The sequence below is a fragment of the Phytophthora infestans genome, genomic scaffold (genome assembly GCF_000142945.1).
Source record: "Phytophthora infestans T30-4 supercont1.29 genomic scaffold, whole genome shotgun sequence".
Lineage (NCBI taxonomy): Eukaryota > Oomycota > Peronosporomycetes > Peronosporales > Peronosporaceae > Phytophthora > Phytophthora infestans.
In genome coordinates, this window is record NW_003303730.1 from 1,202,965 (window position 1) to 1,217,651 (window position 14,687).

Sequence of the window (14,687 nt, forward strand, 5' to 3'; positions counted from 1 at the left end):
TTGTCGTTTTGTGAATCAAGTCTGTTTGCTATCCCGGGCAAAAACGTAGCTTGGCCTGGGTGACCCCACTTATTCGCAGCTTAACCCTTCCGTTACGAGAGCAAATCTTGAATGCACAGACTATTTTTCACATGCTTGATATCAAGCATGTGAAAAAAAGTCTTAACGTAAAATTTGTATAGGAAAAAAAAGATCGGTGTCTGTATATTTGTGCAAGATCCTGCAATCGTACGTATTATGAACCCACATGCTTTATATCGAGCATGGTGAGTAAATTCCGTAAAGCCCATACGCGACATCATGCATGTGCAAATGGCTCTTTTATTGGGAATGAATCGTTTTTGACGGAGTCACGTGCAGAACGGCTACGAAAGCAAATTTGTGTATTGCATCTGTTTGCTAAAAGCAAGTCATTTGGGCTATTACCTACGCAGTTTCACTGTTTCCTACTTTTGGTGCTCTCTCTCTACCGCGTCGTCACCCCCAGTTTCAGTTGTCTCGCTCAGATCACTATCAGAATTTTCACCACCATCACTTCCCTCATTGCCGAGGCCTGCGGCCTCCTTCTCGTCCCCACCGCCCCCCTCCTCTTCACGACCCTCTTGTCCTTCCGCCCGCTTTTTTTTGGGGGGGGGGGGGGCTCAGCTGGATACCGCGGCCGTGGCGCGGCTGTGGGCGCTCGCTCTCATTGCGCCAAAGTTGGTGCCAAATGGGGAAGCAAGTCTGGTTGTTATTGGGGTAATGTGCTTGGCGCACCTTGTCACACAGGTAGACACTGCATTATACGTGTTAGATAGCAGTAGTAAGAAACATAGAGCATAGCTACGTACCGTTTTGACCCTTTACTGCAGCCAGGGCAGTAAAATCGCGTCACCTGCCGCTGTGTACTTGTTTTCCTTATAGTACAGACCTTGCACTGCCGTTGACGCCGCTTTCGAATTCCATTCACCTCCACCCACTCGTCGTCCTTCTTTAGCTGGTGGGTGGACGGTGGAACGTCGCCATGCAATGGTGTTACTGGTCTAGGTGAGTACATCTTTAAGCACATACAGTAATAGTTAGCAATGTGAAAATCCAGCAGAATAAGCACCTTCCTTACCGTGTCTGCGAATTCGGCCGACCCCACTTGTAGTAGCTGGGCTTGCAAATGAGCTATGAAACCGGTTACTTTGATTGGTCCTTACATAATAGACGTTCCTCTCAAGAAGTTGTAGCGAACTTTGTATCTATTAGATTAGACAAATCAGACCCTTCCACGATGCGCCAATTGTCAACGGAGTCCTTCCAGCGTTCGGCCTCCTCCTTACTTCGTGGAGGTCGCTGTCCCCCGCGACGGTTTGTTGTAGAAGCCGATGTCGACGTGGGTCTACGATTTGCCTGCGTTGTGTTTGTTGCACATGGCGGAGATGGCGACGTGTCACTATAGTCCAAATCGCTACCAACAGACGCATCGCGACAAACAATTACGATTATGAAGTGTGAGAAACACATCGTACGAAAAACGCATAATCTCCTCACCTGTCGGCTTCGTCATCAGCAGCGACGTGTGGACTTGTTGTCCGCGCAGATTAGTCAGCTCTTGAGCTTTTTGATGCTGCGCGCATACGCTTACCTTTTGCTTTGGTCGTGCCAGTCGCCTTTGCCGGTCTTTTCTTCTTCGCCGCCTTCTTCGGTGTTGTTATCTCTGCCGCTGTCGCCATGTCAAACTCAGCGTCGTCATTTCCTTGGTCTTTTCCCGTTTCCACGTAATCTTCATCTCCGCTGTCACTTCCATCCTCATCAGCAGAAGCAGCATCGGCAGCAAGCTCTTCTGCATACAATGCTGCGACAGGCGCCTTCCCTTTCAATCGCGGCGCTCTTGCCAGCAAATTGTAGTACTCCACTAGTGCGCCCTTCTTCTGGTACGTAGCTGGAGCAGGAGGCTTGCGTGAAGCCACTGTCATCCTAGGCCGCCTTCCTGTCGTTGCTGACGTAGGAGCTGAAACAAGCGGTTCACCCGCAACGTCGTCGCCAAAGTCAGCATCGCGGTCACGCGTACCGTCGACATACGCACGGTGCTCTTCAAGCAGCCGGGCGCGTTCTGCGCCTTCCTTCTCGTCGAGACGACGCAGGAACGCCTCCGCTTCAGCGCGCGTGACGCGGCGGGGAGGCATCTTGGTCCCGCGTCTCGTTTTGGAGAATGAATGGATGGCTCAGAGGCTTCTCGTTTGAAGCACCGTCTTTACGACAGCGTATCACCAAGGAACTTTCTCTTTACTGTTAGGACCCCAAGCCCTGTACACCGGGGAGTAAACGGACTAAACGCCCATTCTATGACGATCTTCACATGCTTGATTATCAAGCATGTGGAAAAAACCACATGCTTCCTTATCAAGCCTTAGTAACGGAAGGGTCAAAACTATACCCCTCCAAAATGTAAAATCGGATTCGCACTGACTCTTGCGCTAAACGTTCAAAGGTTCTGCTTGCGAGAACAAACTAGCCTCGGCAACTTAATTTGGACTTGGCTTTGGGCTGGGTTGTTTTCGAGGAGCTAAAAGTGGGTACGCTTCGTAACACCTCAGTCATACTAGCGTCCCTCCTCCACGGTGGGTGAATTGCAGCGATAGTCATAACGGGATAAAGCAAGACACTTGAGCGAAGTAATAACACTTGGCGACAGGAAAGTTTCATTGATACGGAAACGTCGCAGGAGCGCGTCCAGTTCGTCAAGAAAATAGTCAACATAACGACTGAGCTCGAAATCTTGCAAACACCGTTCTTCTCGACGAACTGATACCGTCTACGAGCTTTGAAAAAAAGAGCACTTATGTCGAGAAAAAGAGGACTATATTTTGAGTGATTGTAATGCCTTAGCTTCGTACTCGTTTTGACATTCCGTTACAACAACTGTGGGGTAATTCGTGTCCGTGGCCAAAAGCATCTTTATTGATGTACATTGGCGAGTTCAGAATCGGTGTTCTGTGTTTAGGCACATTCACAGTCTTTCACAAGTTCAGTTCAACATTTACCTCAAAACAGACCAATTCCACAATGTGGGCTGATTTTAGATGACTGGTTTTTTCGCGTAGGAGGTAAGAGCCTTAGCATCTATGAGTACAATCACAGCCATCCTGTTTACAAGGTTACCATGAAAAGTGAACACAAATTTGATTGCTCGGATTCAACAATGCAGATGTGACAGACTTCCTTTTTAGTTTAACGACCACGCCCGTAACCAGTGCCGATGAGTCTGAAGCGAGTCAACAGAAGCGAATTCGCTTAGAACAAGCTCCATGCGTCGAAGGTTTCGAGAGTTTCCGGAATTTTTAATGATCGAATGTACACACAAAACTAATGGTGAATTTGACAGTTTTTGCTGTTTTATGGGTTTCTCTTATAAAATATTCTGAATACGTATGTCTATAAATACGACTGTAGTCTCATTATAATGAGTATTACTTCCATGTGGACAATGCTTGGCTGATCTCGACTACCTCATTTTCGAAACCACACCAACAGTCGACTTGGGTCGAATTTTGGCAAGTCTAATATAAACCTAGAGAACTTCAGCAACTAAGAAAGAGTGTCTGGAAGTTATCATGTTTTTTTTTTTAGCAAGACGGACCCCGGTTCTGCGTGGTTTCCTACGCCATCAATAAGTGCAAATACAGTTTTCCTTAGGCAAGCACTGCATCTCTTGACCTTCCCGCGTCATTTTGAAGTTGGAAAGTTGCTTGTTTGGTTTCGTGATATTCTCCATCTCCTTTGACACTAAAAGTATAAAGGTACTCTGCTGGTAGTCCGTGCGGTAGATATCCCACGAAACCCAGTCGTCATGAGCCGCTTTTCCAATGAATGCCTTAGCGTAATATGCGTGCGTTTTTAGAACCGACTCATGGTCCATACGCGTCTCTACCATGTCACCAGGTCCTCCCGTAACGCGACTATCGGTGGTCGTGCTTTTTCACGCTATCTTCTCTATCGCACGTGCGACACCGCTCCTGCGGAGGAGCCGCTTGCATTTGATCAGGTACTCGGCTTGCCAAGACTCCAATTACCCAGCACTTACCGCCAAATCGCTTCCGTTGGCTGTTAAATCAGATAAACATAAATGGCTAGGAGAAGAAGATTGAACACCCTGTTTTGTGTCGTGTTGAGCTAACTATTACCTGGTCTTGAGATTATAGTAGCCATTTTGCCAATATGTATAACCTGGCAGCGCGATTATCGTAAACGATTTACCAACATATTTAACCTGGTACATGTAGCAGCCTCCTTATTAATAAAAGCAATTGTTCAATCTGCTAACCAGAACCTGATCAAAAATAATCTACCAACCTGCTCAACTGGTAGCAACCTGTTCAAATTTAAATTGTTTAACCTGCTAATAACTGTTCAACCTGACCGGATAGCAGTACATGTACACAATGACAGGCCCTTTCCAGTCAGAATAAGAATAGTACTACACGTAATTGTAAACTTGTATTAAGTAAAGTAGCACCACGCGATGTGGCCTCTGCCAGCTTATTCATATGATCGGCTTGGGACATCTTTGATGATGTGGCATACTTGCAAGTTGCCTATGATAGGCAACTCTATCCCGGCTACAAAAACTCAGTCCATCACTTGTAACGAAAGGGCCACTCCTCGCAGTGAAAATTCAACCTTGTTTTCATCATGTACCGACGTAAGTTAACGCCTGCCGAACAGGAGGCGCGTCGCGTCAAGAATCGCGTGGGTATGCGCAAAATCCGCCAGCGGCAGCGCCAAGAATTACTAGAGATGAAAAGCACTGTGGTCGAGCTTGAGAAAGAGTATGCGGAGCTGTGCCGTCGAGCTGAAGCCGCTGGAAGAGACACCGTGCTGGCTACACTACAAATGGAAGACGGCGGCGAACAAACCCACCCAGATTTGGCGGCAGTTGCAAAACAACTTGGGGCGGAGAAACTTCTTTTACGATCGATGCCGAAGCAAAAAGCAGCATGGACGCTCCAGATACAACGCGTGCTAGACTTTGAGGCGAGTAGTTTGGCCGCAGCACAGAAGTTCCAGAGCAATGTGGATGTCCCACTAGACACTGTGGACGAAGTTCAGGCCGAGGAAGAGTTGGGATTTCACCCACTGACGGAGTGGGATCTAACGCGTACGATTCTAGACAACAAAAGAGATATCCGCCACGTCGAAAGTCGACTGAACCCACCGTCCGGACTTGTGGACAAACCCACGCACCGAATGCAAGCCTTTGGCTGGGATATCATACAGCGCGTCGAGGGAAGCGTGATGGAGTTTGTCTTCCTGAAGAAAGTTCAGCAACCTTAACGTGCTCGACATTATGCACAAGACGTGGACGAATGACATTCAGCTGTCAAAGTTCAAGACTGTCAAGGCCGAAACGTCCCGCCTCGAAGTGCTTCAGCAAATGAACCCAAATGCCTACGTATTCGTGCGCGATGTAGATTCTCCGAGCGATGTGTCGATTTTCCGGTCAGTGTTCGTGTACTTCTTAGTCGAAGCGACCAAAGAGTTCTTGGACACCGACGGTAGTCCTCTGACTGGTACGGGCTACGTCTTGGGCACACAAAGTATCGCTGTTGATCGTCCCAGCGACTGCATCCAGCGAGACGAAACAGGTCGCAAAATGGCGTGGGCTGAGCTCGCACTAACTACCGAAGCATACGACGTGGAGAACCCGATGACAGGCGATAGATATCAGCAAGTTGTATGGGCTGGCAGAACCGATTACCGCACAGAAGAAGACGCTCAACGGAATGCTGCTGACACGCTGCAAGGCCTACTTCGCTGGGAATGGAAGATCGTCGCGCCAGCGCTTAGCCCCACGCTACTTTGACATTTATTCCAAGTTGCAACAGCAAGCGTTTGATTTTTTTCGTCGCGTTAAAGTAAAATAAAGAAAACCTGTCAGGTGCGTTGAGTCTCCTACAGGATGTTGCACCACTCGTTGCCGTAGATGCTGGCGTTATTGAGTTCTCCGCAGCTGCGGCATCTCCAACTAGTGCAGCCTGCAGGAAGCGGGTACGGCACTGAGCACTTGTTGCAGAGCGCGTTGCCCTGTGCGTCACGGCGGATGTTGGAGTTGTTGGGCAGCACACGAGTCTGCACAGCGGCGGCGGGGAAGCTGCCAGCTGGGGCAGGAACAGCCTCGACTACCGGGCGGTCACTTGAATGGGCTGGCCCGTGGCCATCGGGTAGCTCGGCGCGTCCACGGTTTTGTGCGGCTTCTTTGGCGGGTCCATTGTTGGCAGTGTTCTCAAATTGGATTTTGGTTTATTTTGATTTTGGTTATACTGAACGACCCACCCATCCATCATTTTGTCGGGGAGGGTTTATTGGATTTTAAGTGAAAAGGAGGGTTTCCAAAGCAACTACTATTAATAGTAAGTTCACGTGCACTCATTGCAGACGCGGCTTTGATATGCATCCTTTGTCCGACGCCATCGCAGCCCACTTCCGAGCAGCCGTAGAGCAGCAGTGTCGCATTACGTTTAGACAAAGGTCACTAGAGCTAACGGAAGAGCTTGGTTAGAACTTTAAGGTAAAAAGACTAAAGCGTGCTTGACAGTTCTTCAGGAGACACGACTGTTTCAAAATTTGTGTCGGTTTTACATGATTGCCTATTTAGCTGCACTGAAATACTCTAAACCGTCCAGATTACGGTGAGTTGGTGGCGTATCAGCAAAATCAAAGTACATGCATAAGGGGTTTTGTCGAAACAGCGCATAATATTGCTATCCTTAAAAGGACATACAATTTTTTTTATATTGTAACCCCAACAAATTTTGTCCTAATCGAAATAAGACACAAGAGTGTCAAATATAATTGATTATGTCCTTTTAAGGATAGCAATATTATGCGCTGTCGTAGTAAAACACCCTGATATTTTATTCCACCCACCCACTTCTCCACGTCAAATTGTGGGTATTTTAGAACGCAACAATTTCTTGCTTAGAGCGTGTTCGCTTCGCAGCTGGAGAAGGAGACGACATACCTAACCTTTTTAATCTCTTATCTGATTGGATGAAATTGAATCGATAGCAACGAGACAACAGGAGACAAATGGCGTTTTATGTACTCTTTTTCTCCACCTCTCGGAGGTGGAGAAGGAGACACTTGGCTGGAGACGACTGAGGAGTGGCAGCGAGTCCATGGAAGAGGACGATCTTGTGCTGGTGGCATGTGCCGCTGTAGGACACGCCGTGGCATTTATTGCGGGCGATAGAGCGCCATTTCCTCGAAGAAGTCCTTCACAGTTTCTTACCGTGACGAGTTTGCCTTTTGACACGATGCTGCAATCAGCAGCGTATGCAAGCTGGTTTGAGGATAACATGCGTTGTACCAAGGAGACGTTTCTGCGGCTAGGCCGTTTCCTACAAGAGCATGGAATTCGGTTTGCTAACGCCAAGGTACGCCAGCACTCCTACGAGAAGAAGGTCGCTGCAGCTCTATACTTTCTAGGATCTTCTGGTGGTTATCGTGAGGTTGGTGCCGCTATGGGGATGTCGCGAAGCTACGTGAAGGAGATTACAGATGAAGTGATTCACGTGTTGAAGTTGGTAGCGTGTCAAGTGATTTCGTTTCCGCGTGACCGTAGAAGGTGGAATACTATCGAAGACCAGTTTGCTTTACGCCAAGGCTATCCTGGTGTTGTTGGAGCTATTGACGGATCGCTTGTTGAGGTTGAGCGTCCGGATGATTTTGACGGCTTCTACTGTCGTAAGAGCTATCCTGCCCTGAATGTTCAAGCAATCGTGACGATGGACAATTATTTTTTGAGTGTGGAGGTGCGCCCTGGGTCGTGGTCCGACCGCAAATGCTGGCAACATAGCGTCATCGCTCGAAATGTTTTCAACATTATCCCGGCAGGCACGCATTTTGTGGGCGATGCTGGTTATGCGTTGTCGCCTGGTTTAATGGTTCCATACTCCGACAGAGAAGAAGGTGGAGCGCTGACAGAGCGTCAGAACAAGTTCAATTATTTTCATTCCAGTACGCGCATGGTAGTCGAAAGTACATTTGGCCATTGGAAGGGTAGATTTAAAATTTTGCAATGCACGCTTAACCAAGACACGCCTCGTGATGCAAGCGACGTAATCGTTGCCACAATTGTGCTACACAATCTGATCATTAGCTTTCGAGATGCTGCTGCAATTCCTCGCTACGTGGAAGAAGACGACGACGAGTTAGTTTTCGACGACACTACGTGCTCGAGCCGCCAACGTGACGTCGCTGTGGCGAAACGAAATGCCATTGCTAATTTGCTTTGGCCATAATAGAGCATTTATAAAGCTGAAAGGTCAATCTGCTTGAGCTCCTTGTTATTACATTTTTCATGCAATAGACTCGCTACTCAGGCTGACGGGTGCTGGTGTTTGCAGCAAGCAGCTGCACCAAATTGTTCAATGCGAGCGTTTGGGCATGCACTGTTCGCGTCAGCTCTTGGACAGAGCCCATCATTTCCTCGCTACTACGCGCCTGAGCTCGAACAGTCTTCGTTAACTCCTTTAACGAGCTCAAAACGCCATTGCTTTGGCTGTCGGTGCTCTGCACTCGTGCTGCTTTAAATGCTTCAGCAATGTTGTTCAGCCCAGCCCCGATAGACATCATTCCCTCCGCTGCGTCGTCGCTGCCGCGTGAGCGTTTACCACGCGATTTCCAACCGCGCGATCCTCGCTGTTCGTCCCGGGTTTTAGCCCCATCATCACACTCAGCACTGGTATCACTTCCCTTGTACTGCTGCTGGGATCTGTCAGACGACAGGTAATGGCTCGAAGCATCACTAGAAAAGAAAGGATCCGAATCCATGCCATCATGATCTCTCCACACGTCACACATTGTGGCATAGCATGGCGGCTCTTTTAGCGGTTTATCGGTGGTGTTGCCCGTTGCTTCTGCAGCGACTCGATACGCTGTGTACTGCTTGTGCATGTATTTAAGCTAGGATCATATAATAAGCAAAACACTTGCACTCAAGTTAGCATCTCGTCAGCAACACATCAATACTCACAGTACCCTTGACTTGCACTGCTTCGCGTCAACAATGAGACCGCCAAGCCGAGAAGTCTCCGCTGCCACAAGGTCCCACGCGATGGACAGCTGCTTTGAGCTCTTGTTGCGGTGAAAACGATCGCGCATCATCTCGAAGCGAACGCGTAGCACCGCGTCAGTTGCCTTCGGCGTCCAGGGAAAGGTAGAAGGAGGACCCTGCCCAGCATTTGGCCCTTCACTCCCAGCAGCAAGTCCTCCCCCCACTTCGCCGTCACACAGAGTGGTAACCGCACCAGGAGGCTCGATGCTGCGTGGTAAGTCGACCGAAGGGGAAAGCGGCGTGTGCTGTGTGTGGGGGGTCATCGCTAAAGCTGTCTTGGCGTCTTGGAGTCTGCGAAGCCAGAGTGCCACAAGAAAAAAAGTGGTGAGCTATTGGTTGAAATGATGTCTGGAGCTTGAGCTGTAGCGAACGCTACTCGAGAAAGATAAGTCCTTTTCTCTACATCAATCTCTACCTAGGGCACAAAGCGAACACGCTCTTACAGGTAGGTGGAGAAAAAAATGAAGGCTGGCCATTTCTTAAACTGTTTCCTCTCAATAGTAATATTATAAATAATGCACTGTCCACGAATCCGGGTTTCGAAATCCCAGGAATCCCTGAGAGGCAAGGGTCCGCAAAATGGAGAGAGCCTCCATCCATAATGGGCCCATAGTCCATAATGGAGATACCCCATTATTCTTGATCTGACTATATACACAACAGAAAGTGTGGTGTAGAGGCACCATCGACGATCACCAACAAAACACACTTTCAATGCACTGTTATCGGTAGGTCATGTGTGATTATTACGCTGTTGCCAATGAATAGAAGACACTAAACGTAACTGGAGATAGAGCTTTGCACCTTTCACTTGTGCATTGTATTGACTAATATGGGTTTCGTCCCATTTTTCGCGATTTCATACATAATGGCCATAAATTTTGGCCATCCTTGTGGTCATACCATTGATTTTTACGTACCCCTGCCGAGAGGTCGCGACTGGATAGCATTAGTTACTCGGGTCACAAAGTGGGTATGGATCAGCCAATTTTTCGGCTCGGCCTTTAACGTCGGGTCTGAGGTGATAAGTGGATATTAAAACGTGTAGTAGTATTTTAACTAGGTTTTAAAGGATAGCTGTACCGTAGATGACAAAAAAACGACAAAAATCCACATTTACCGGTACATTTTTAAAAATGACAAAACGTGTCAGTTTTCAGCTAAATTCATGACAAAAACACACATTTTAACAATGTCTGAATGACAAAAGCGGATTCCATGTTTTGTTGATGTCATTCACGGTACTGACAGGAAAACGGATTGATAAAATGATAAAATCGTTTTCAGGACCCTTAATTTAAGGTGAGGGGCGAGAATGACTGGACGGATGACTGACCACCACACCATCCACGTAGCTGATCCACATGCGCAAGGGTTATTTCAGACCCGAACTATTAATAGTGCTGGATTGGAACACCGCTTTCCGATCATTCCGATCGCATTTCTGAACGTGTTACGATTCAAGTAAGTACGAGTTCATATTCAAAAAAGTACGATAGAAGTTTTCCACACCAATAGTAAAATCCAAGCCAACACGCCAATGCCGTTTGCACCTGTAGTAGCTACTGGCGACTAGTGACAGAAACTGTTACTGCTATGCGTGGTTTTGCTTTGCTTTATGCAACGTAAACTTTTATGGGTAGTGTGTAAGGATTGCACACGCAACCTTGCGTCTGCCCTGCTTGCCTGCAGCAAGCGAATCTACTTTGTGTGAGCGAATACCTCCGTCCGAACGGAGCTACTGGGTGCTACCTCTATGACCGCGAATCTGATGGAGAAGGCGCGTGATAATTCTCCCTACTACTCTTTAAGATTCAAGATCGTCCTGTGGTGTGCTAGTTATATCAAAGAAGTAGCGTATGAGGCCCAAGATTCAGTGGCGGACTCCTTTACTGCCTCGCAGTGTAGCCAGAGATCCAAGTCTTAGTCATAAACTGAATTCACTTTCAAATTTGCCTCGAAGGCCTCACTTCCACTTCTTACACTACCAGTCTACCCAGCTTTACTCGTCCGCACCCTCCAGCAACCTCCAATTCCTTCCAGCCCGCCGTGTCAGAACCAGCACTTGTCTGTAGGAAATGTGGACCACACTACATTGGACACCTACCTCGTAACGAGCTTGGTGTGGTGCACAGAAAAAAACGCAAGTTGCAGAAAGGGTGCGCTGAGCCTCTGTGCCCGCAGTGGTTTGTGAAGCAAGCCCCTGGAGAAAGAAGTAGCGTTGTGCCACCGTGCCCGCCTACAGAGCTGTGCTGGAAGCCCTCTGAGCGTCTGAAATCAAGATGGACGCAAATGTAGCTGCCCAAATTTTGGCAGAAGTGTCTTCAGTCCTGTACAAGCAGCAGGAGCTGATGGAAAAGATCGAGAGTAAGCCACCTGCTGAACGTAGGGTGGAAGGCATCAGTATGGTGGATCGCTTGGTGAAAGCCTAGAGCTTTTCCTGGATCAAGCCAGGTTGTTCTTTGAAGAGAAGAACGTAGCCTACACGCATGATGATAACCGCAAGCGTGTACTCGCTATCATGGTCTCTAACCTAACCGGACAAGCGGCTGCGTGGTATGTCACACAGCAACATGAAATCGTGGACATCACAGCGCTCGCTGCGGCTCTGCGCCGCGAGTTCATCCCGCCTGATCTGCAAGAGCGTCTGCGCGACTCTCGGTACCAGCTAAAACAGCGTGAGTGTCGTGACCTCGCCGAATATGTCACTAAGTACAGACAGCTAATCAGTCGTGTCAAAGACATGGGCGAGCTTGACAAGATTCTGCTTTTCACCCGCGGTCTCGTGTCGCAGACACGAGCCGAGGTTGTGTATCGTCGGTGCAGCACTGTGCATCAAGCTATTAATTCACGTACGCGCGTGCACACCCTATCCAGTGTGCATGGACCTCGCGGGTTTTCCCGATTGGCAGTTCAACGAACCCGGGCCACGAATAACCGTGGATGTGGTAGATTTGCTAGAAAACCGAATCCGTTTTCGACTCGTGAGTCACAACCCGAACCCATGGATATAGGGCTCAGCCGAATTATCTCAAGGGATGAGTGCCAAAGACGCAACATGTGCTTCTTCTGTAAGGAGCCAGGTCACCGCATGGCACAGTGCCAGAAGCGCATCGGCCAACGTGTACCTACTCGTCAGCCTCAGCGATAACAGCAGAGCTACCAGCATCAACGCGATCGACGTTCGACCCGGAGCAGTAGAGAAACTCCTACGGTCTCCAATCATCGCGTAAATGCCTACGAAGAGAAGGAGCAAGACACTGAGACTGAGTTGTTCGAGCATTTAACAATCAATGCGGCAGACTTTGGTGGAGGCACTACGGAAGATGATGTTAGTCGGATCCACCAGCTGCTGGCTAAGAAGGACTAGGTGGACGGTCACGCTGTAAAGGTGTTGTTGGACAGTGGTGCTGATCACAACGTCACTCGCCAAGGCCTAGCAGCGGAAGTGGTTCGGCGCAAGAAGGCGGTGGCAGAACGAGTTGATGGTACGACTACGGCACCGCAATGGATCAATGAAGTCAAGACGGACATGCAATTGGAGGGTTACGTTCTGACCAATAAGCTGTTTTCGGAGTGGAACTTACCTGCGACCCACGACGTTATTTTAGGCAAGCCGTGGTTCTCTCGATTTAACCCGGTCATCAACATGCGCACGCACGAGGTAACGCTTGATTTTGGCCTATTAAATCCAGAATGACTGATTGAGCAAGACGAGCTCCTATTTGCAGTCATGGAGGAAGGTCAAGCCGCCGGTCGCACGGAGTGTAACGCTGATGACTTGCGCAGGGTAGCAGAGCGGAGCGACGACGACTGTAATGGCAACAATGCGGTGGTATAAAGTCAAACAGCTAAAACGGTGCGTCAGGTTGTCGATTCTCCTTCTCCCGCTATCAGCCAATTACTGCAAGACTGCGATGACTGCTTTCCAGACGAGCTGCCCAATGAGCTGTTCGTATCGCGTACGGTTGAGTTTTCGCTGACAATGAAATCAGACGCGCGCCCAAGCTCACGCGGCCCATTTCGCCTGTCCAAGACCGAGCAAGACGCGCTGAAACGCTTTGTGGACGAGCTACTACGCAAGCAGTGGGTCGAGGTCTCAGACTCGCCGTGGGTATCCAGTATTTTCGCTGTACCAAAGAAAGACCCAAAGACAGGCAAAGCCCCATCGCGCGCGGAATGGCTTCGTTCGGAAAACGCTTCGCTACCGGTGCGTTGGGTAGTGGATTACCGGTATGTGAACTCCCAGACCGAAATTCCCAAAATCCCGCTGCCCAGAGTTGAAGAGTTATTTGATCGGATGGAGGGCTGTCGCTTTTCTCTACGCTGGATCTAGCTCAAGGCTATCATCAAATGCTGGTGGAGCCTGCGAGTCGCAGGTATACGGCGTTCAGGACCGAGACAGAGACTTACCAGTGGTGCGTCGCCCCCATGGGATTGAGTGGAATGTCAGGCGTATGGTCAAGACTAATGCGCTTACTCTTTGGGAGTTTCGATTTTGTGGTAGTTTACTTGGACGACCTGTGTATATTCTCGAGGACGGAGCCGGAACATATCGCTCATTTAGCAGCCGTGTTCGAGGTCTTGCGCTCGCAGAAGCTGTATGCTCGCCTCTCCGAGTGCCAGTTCAGCTGCGCCATGGTGAACGTCTTAGGACACACAGTGTCTGCACAAGGGTGTAGGATAATGCGTCCTAAGACACGTCCTAAAGTGTCCTATTTGTCCTAAATTTTACAGGGAGATTTTGGAGATGTGTCCTAAAAAGCGACTAATCCTTCGCTACAGAATATTATAATTTGTGTCCTCCATATTGTCCTAAAACTCAAATATTAACTTTCTTCTGGACCTTCTACTTAAAATTACATAAGCGTTACTTAATACACACATTAGCGTTACTTACTGTCCTAAGGCACACTACCAACCATTTATCAATCTCCACCACGGCAGCTAAGCACCATGGACCATCGCGGCTACTCCTTCTGCATCAAGCGCTCGTGTCCTGAAACAAGCACGGTTTACTACGTCTGCAAGCGGTTCCGCAAAGGATGCAAGGCTAAGATAACTGTCCGATCAGGTGCAGTTGTAGCAGACGGGGTTCTACATACTTGCGACGAGGCGGTGCCACAAGTCATTGATGTGCGCAGCGAAATGCGCCTAGAGCTATAAAGAGCGCGCTCAGTCCCGGAAAACTTGACACGCTTGCTGTCATCCCTGCGGACCAAATCTCAAAAAAGGAAAGGACTATTTTATTTTTATCATACCTATTTACAACTTGAATCTGACCTTTTTTATGCTAACATTTTTTGGATCTCACTTTTTTTCACTTTATTAGGGTGTTAGATACGTTCGCAGTATTGTCGACGAAACTGGAGCAAAGACAAAGTGAAATGCATTCTGGAAGTATTTTTTGAAGACTTGGATGGAAAGGTATGACGTTTACGACGTGGAATGTTCAGAAGACGATGCGTGTTGGGGGTTGATGTGATCAACCGTACCAACAATCCATTGGAGAAGTACAATCGTGACTCTGCGTCCGAATGGTTGTACATCCTGCCTTTTAGCCTTTATTGAACGCACCAAGCGTGAAGCCTGCACCGCTATA

The 14,687-nt window shown here is 48.5% G+C and overlaps 3 protein-coding genes across 3 annotated transcripts; 2 read left to right on the top strand and 1 right to left on the bottom strand.

The window, feature by feature from the left end:
• Window positions 1–4,612: 4,612 nt before the first annotated feature.
• On the top strand, window positions 4,613–5,301 carry PITG_13587 (uncharacterized protein; the record flags this gene model as incomplete). The annotated part of the gene is made up of 1 exon (XM_002899742.1): window positions 4,613–5,301. The coding sequence occupies one exon, from the start codon at window positions 4,660–4,662 to the stop codon at window positions 5,299–5,301; it is 642 nt and encodes a 213-aa protein (XP_002899788.1).
• Window positions 5,302–5,919: 618 nt separating this feature from the next.
• PITG_13588 (uncharacterized protein) lies at window positions 5,920–6,236 on the bottom strand (the record flags this gene model as incomplete). Its single annotated transcript, XM_002899743.1, has 2 exons — window positions 5,920–6,118; window positions 6,151–6,236. The coding sequence occupies 2 exons, from the start codon at window positions 6,234–6,236 to the stop codon at window positions 5,920–5,922; spliced, it is 285 nt and encodes a 94-aa protein (XP_002899789.1).
• Window positions 6,237–7,283: 1,047 nt separating this feature from the next.
• PITG_13589 (uncharacterized protein) lies at window positions 7,284–8,270 on the top strand (the record flags this gene model as incomplete). Its single annotated transcript, XM_002899744.1, has 1 exon — window positions 7,284–8,270. One exon carries the CDS (start codon window positions 7,284–7,286, stop codon window positions 8,268–8,270), a length of 987 nt encoding a protein of 328 aa, XP_002899790.1.
• Between the last annotated feature and the right edge of the window lie 6,417 nt (window positions 8,271–14,687).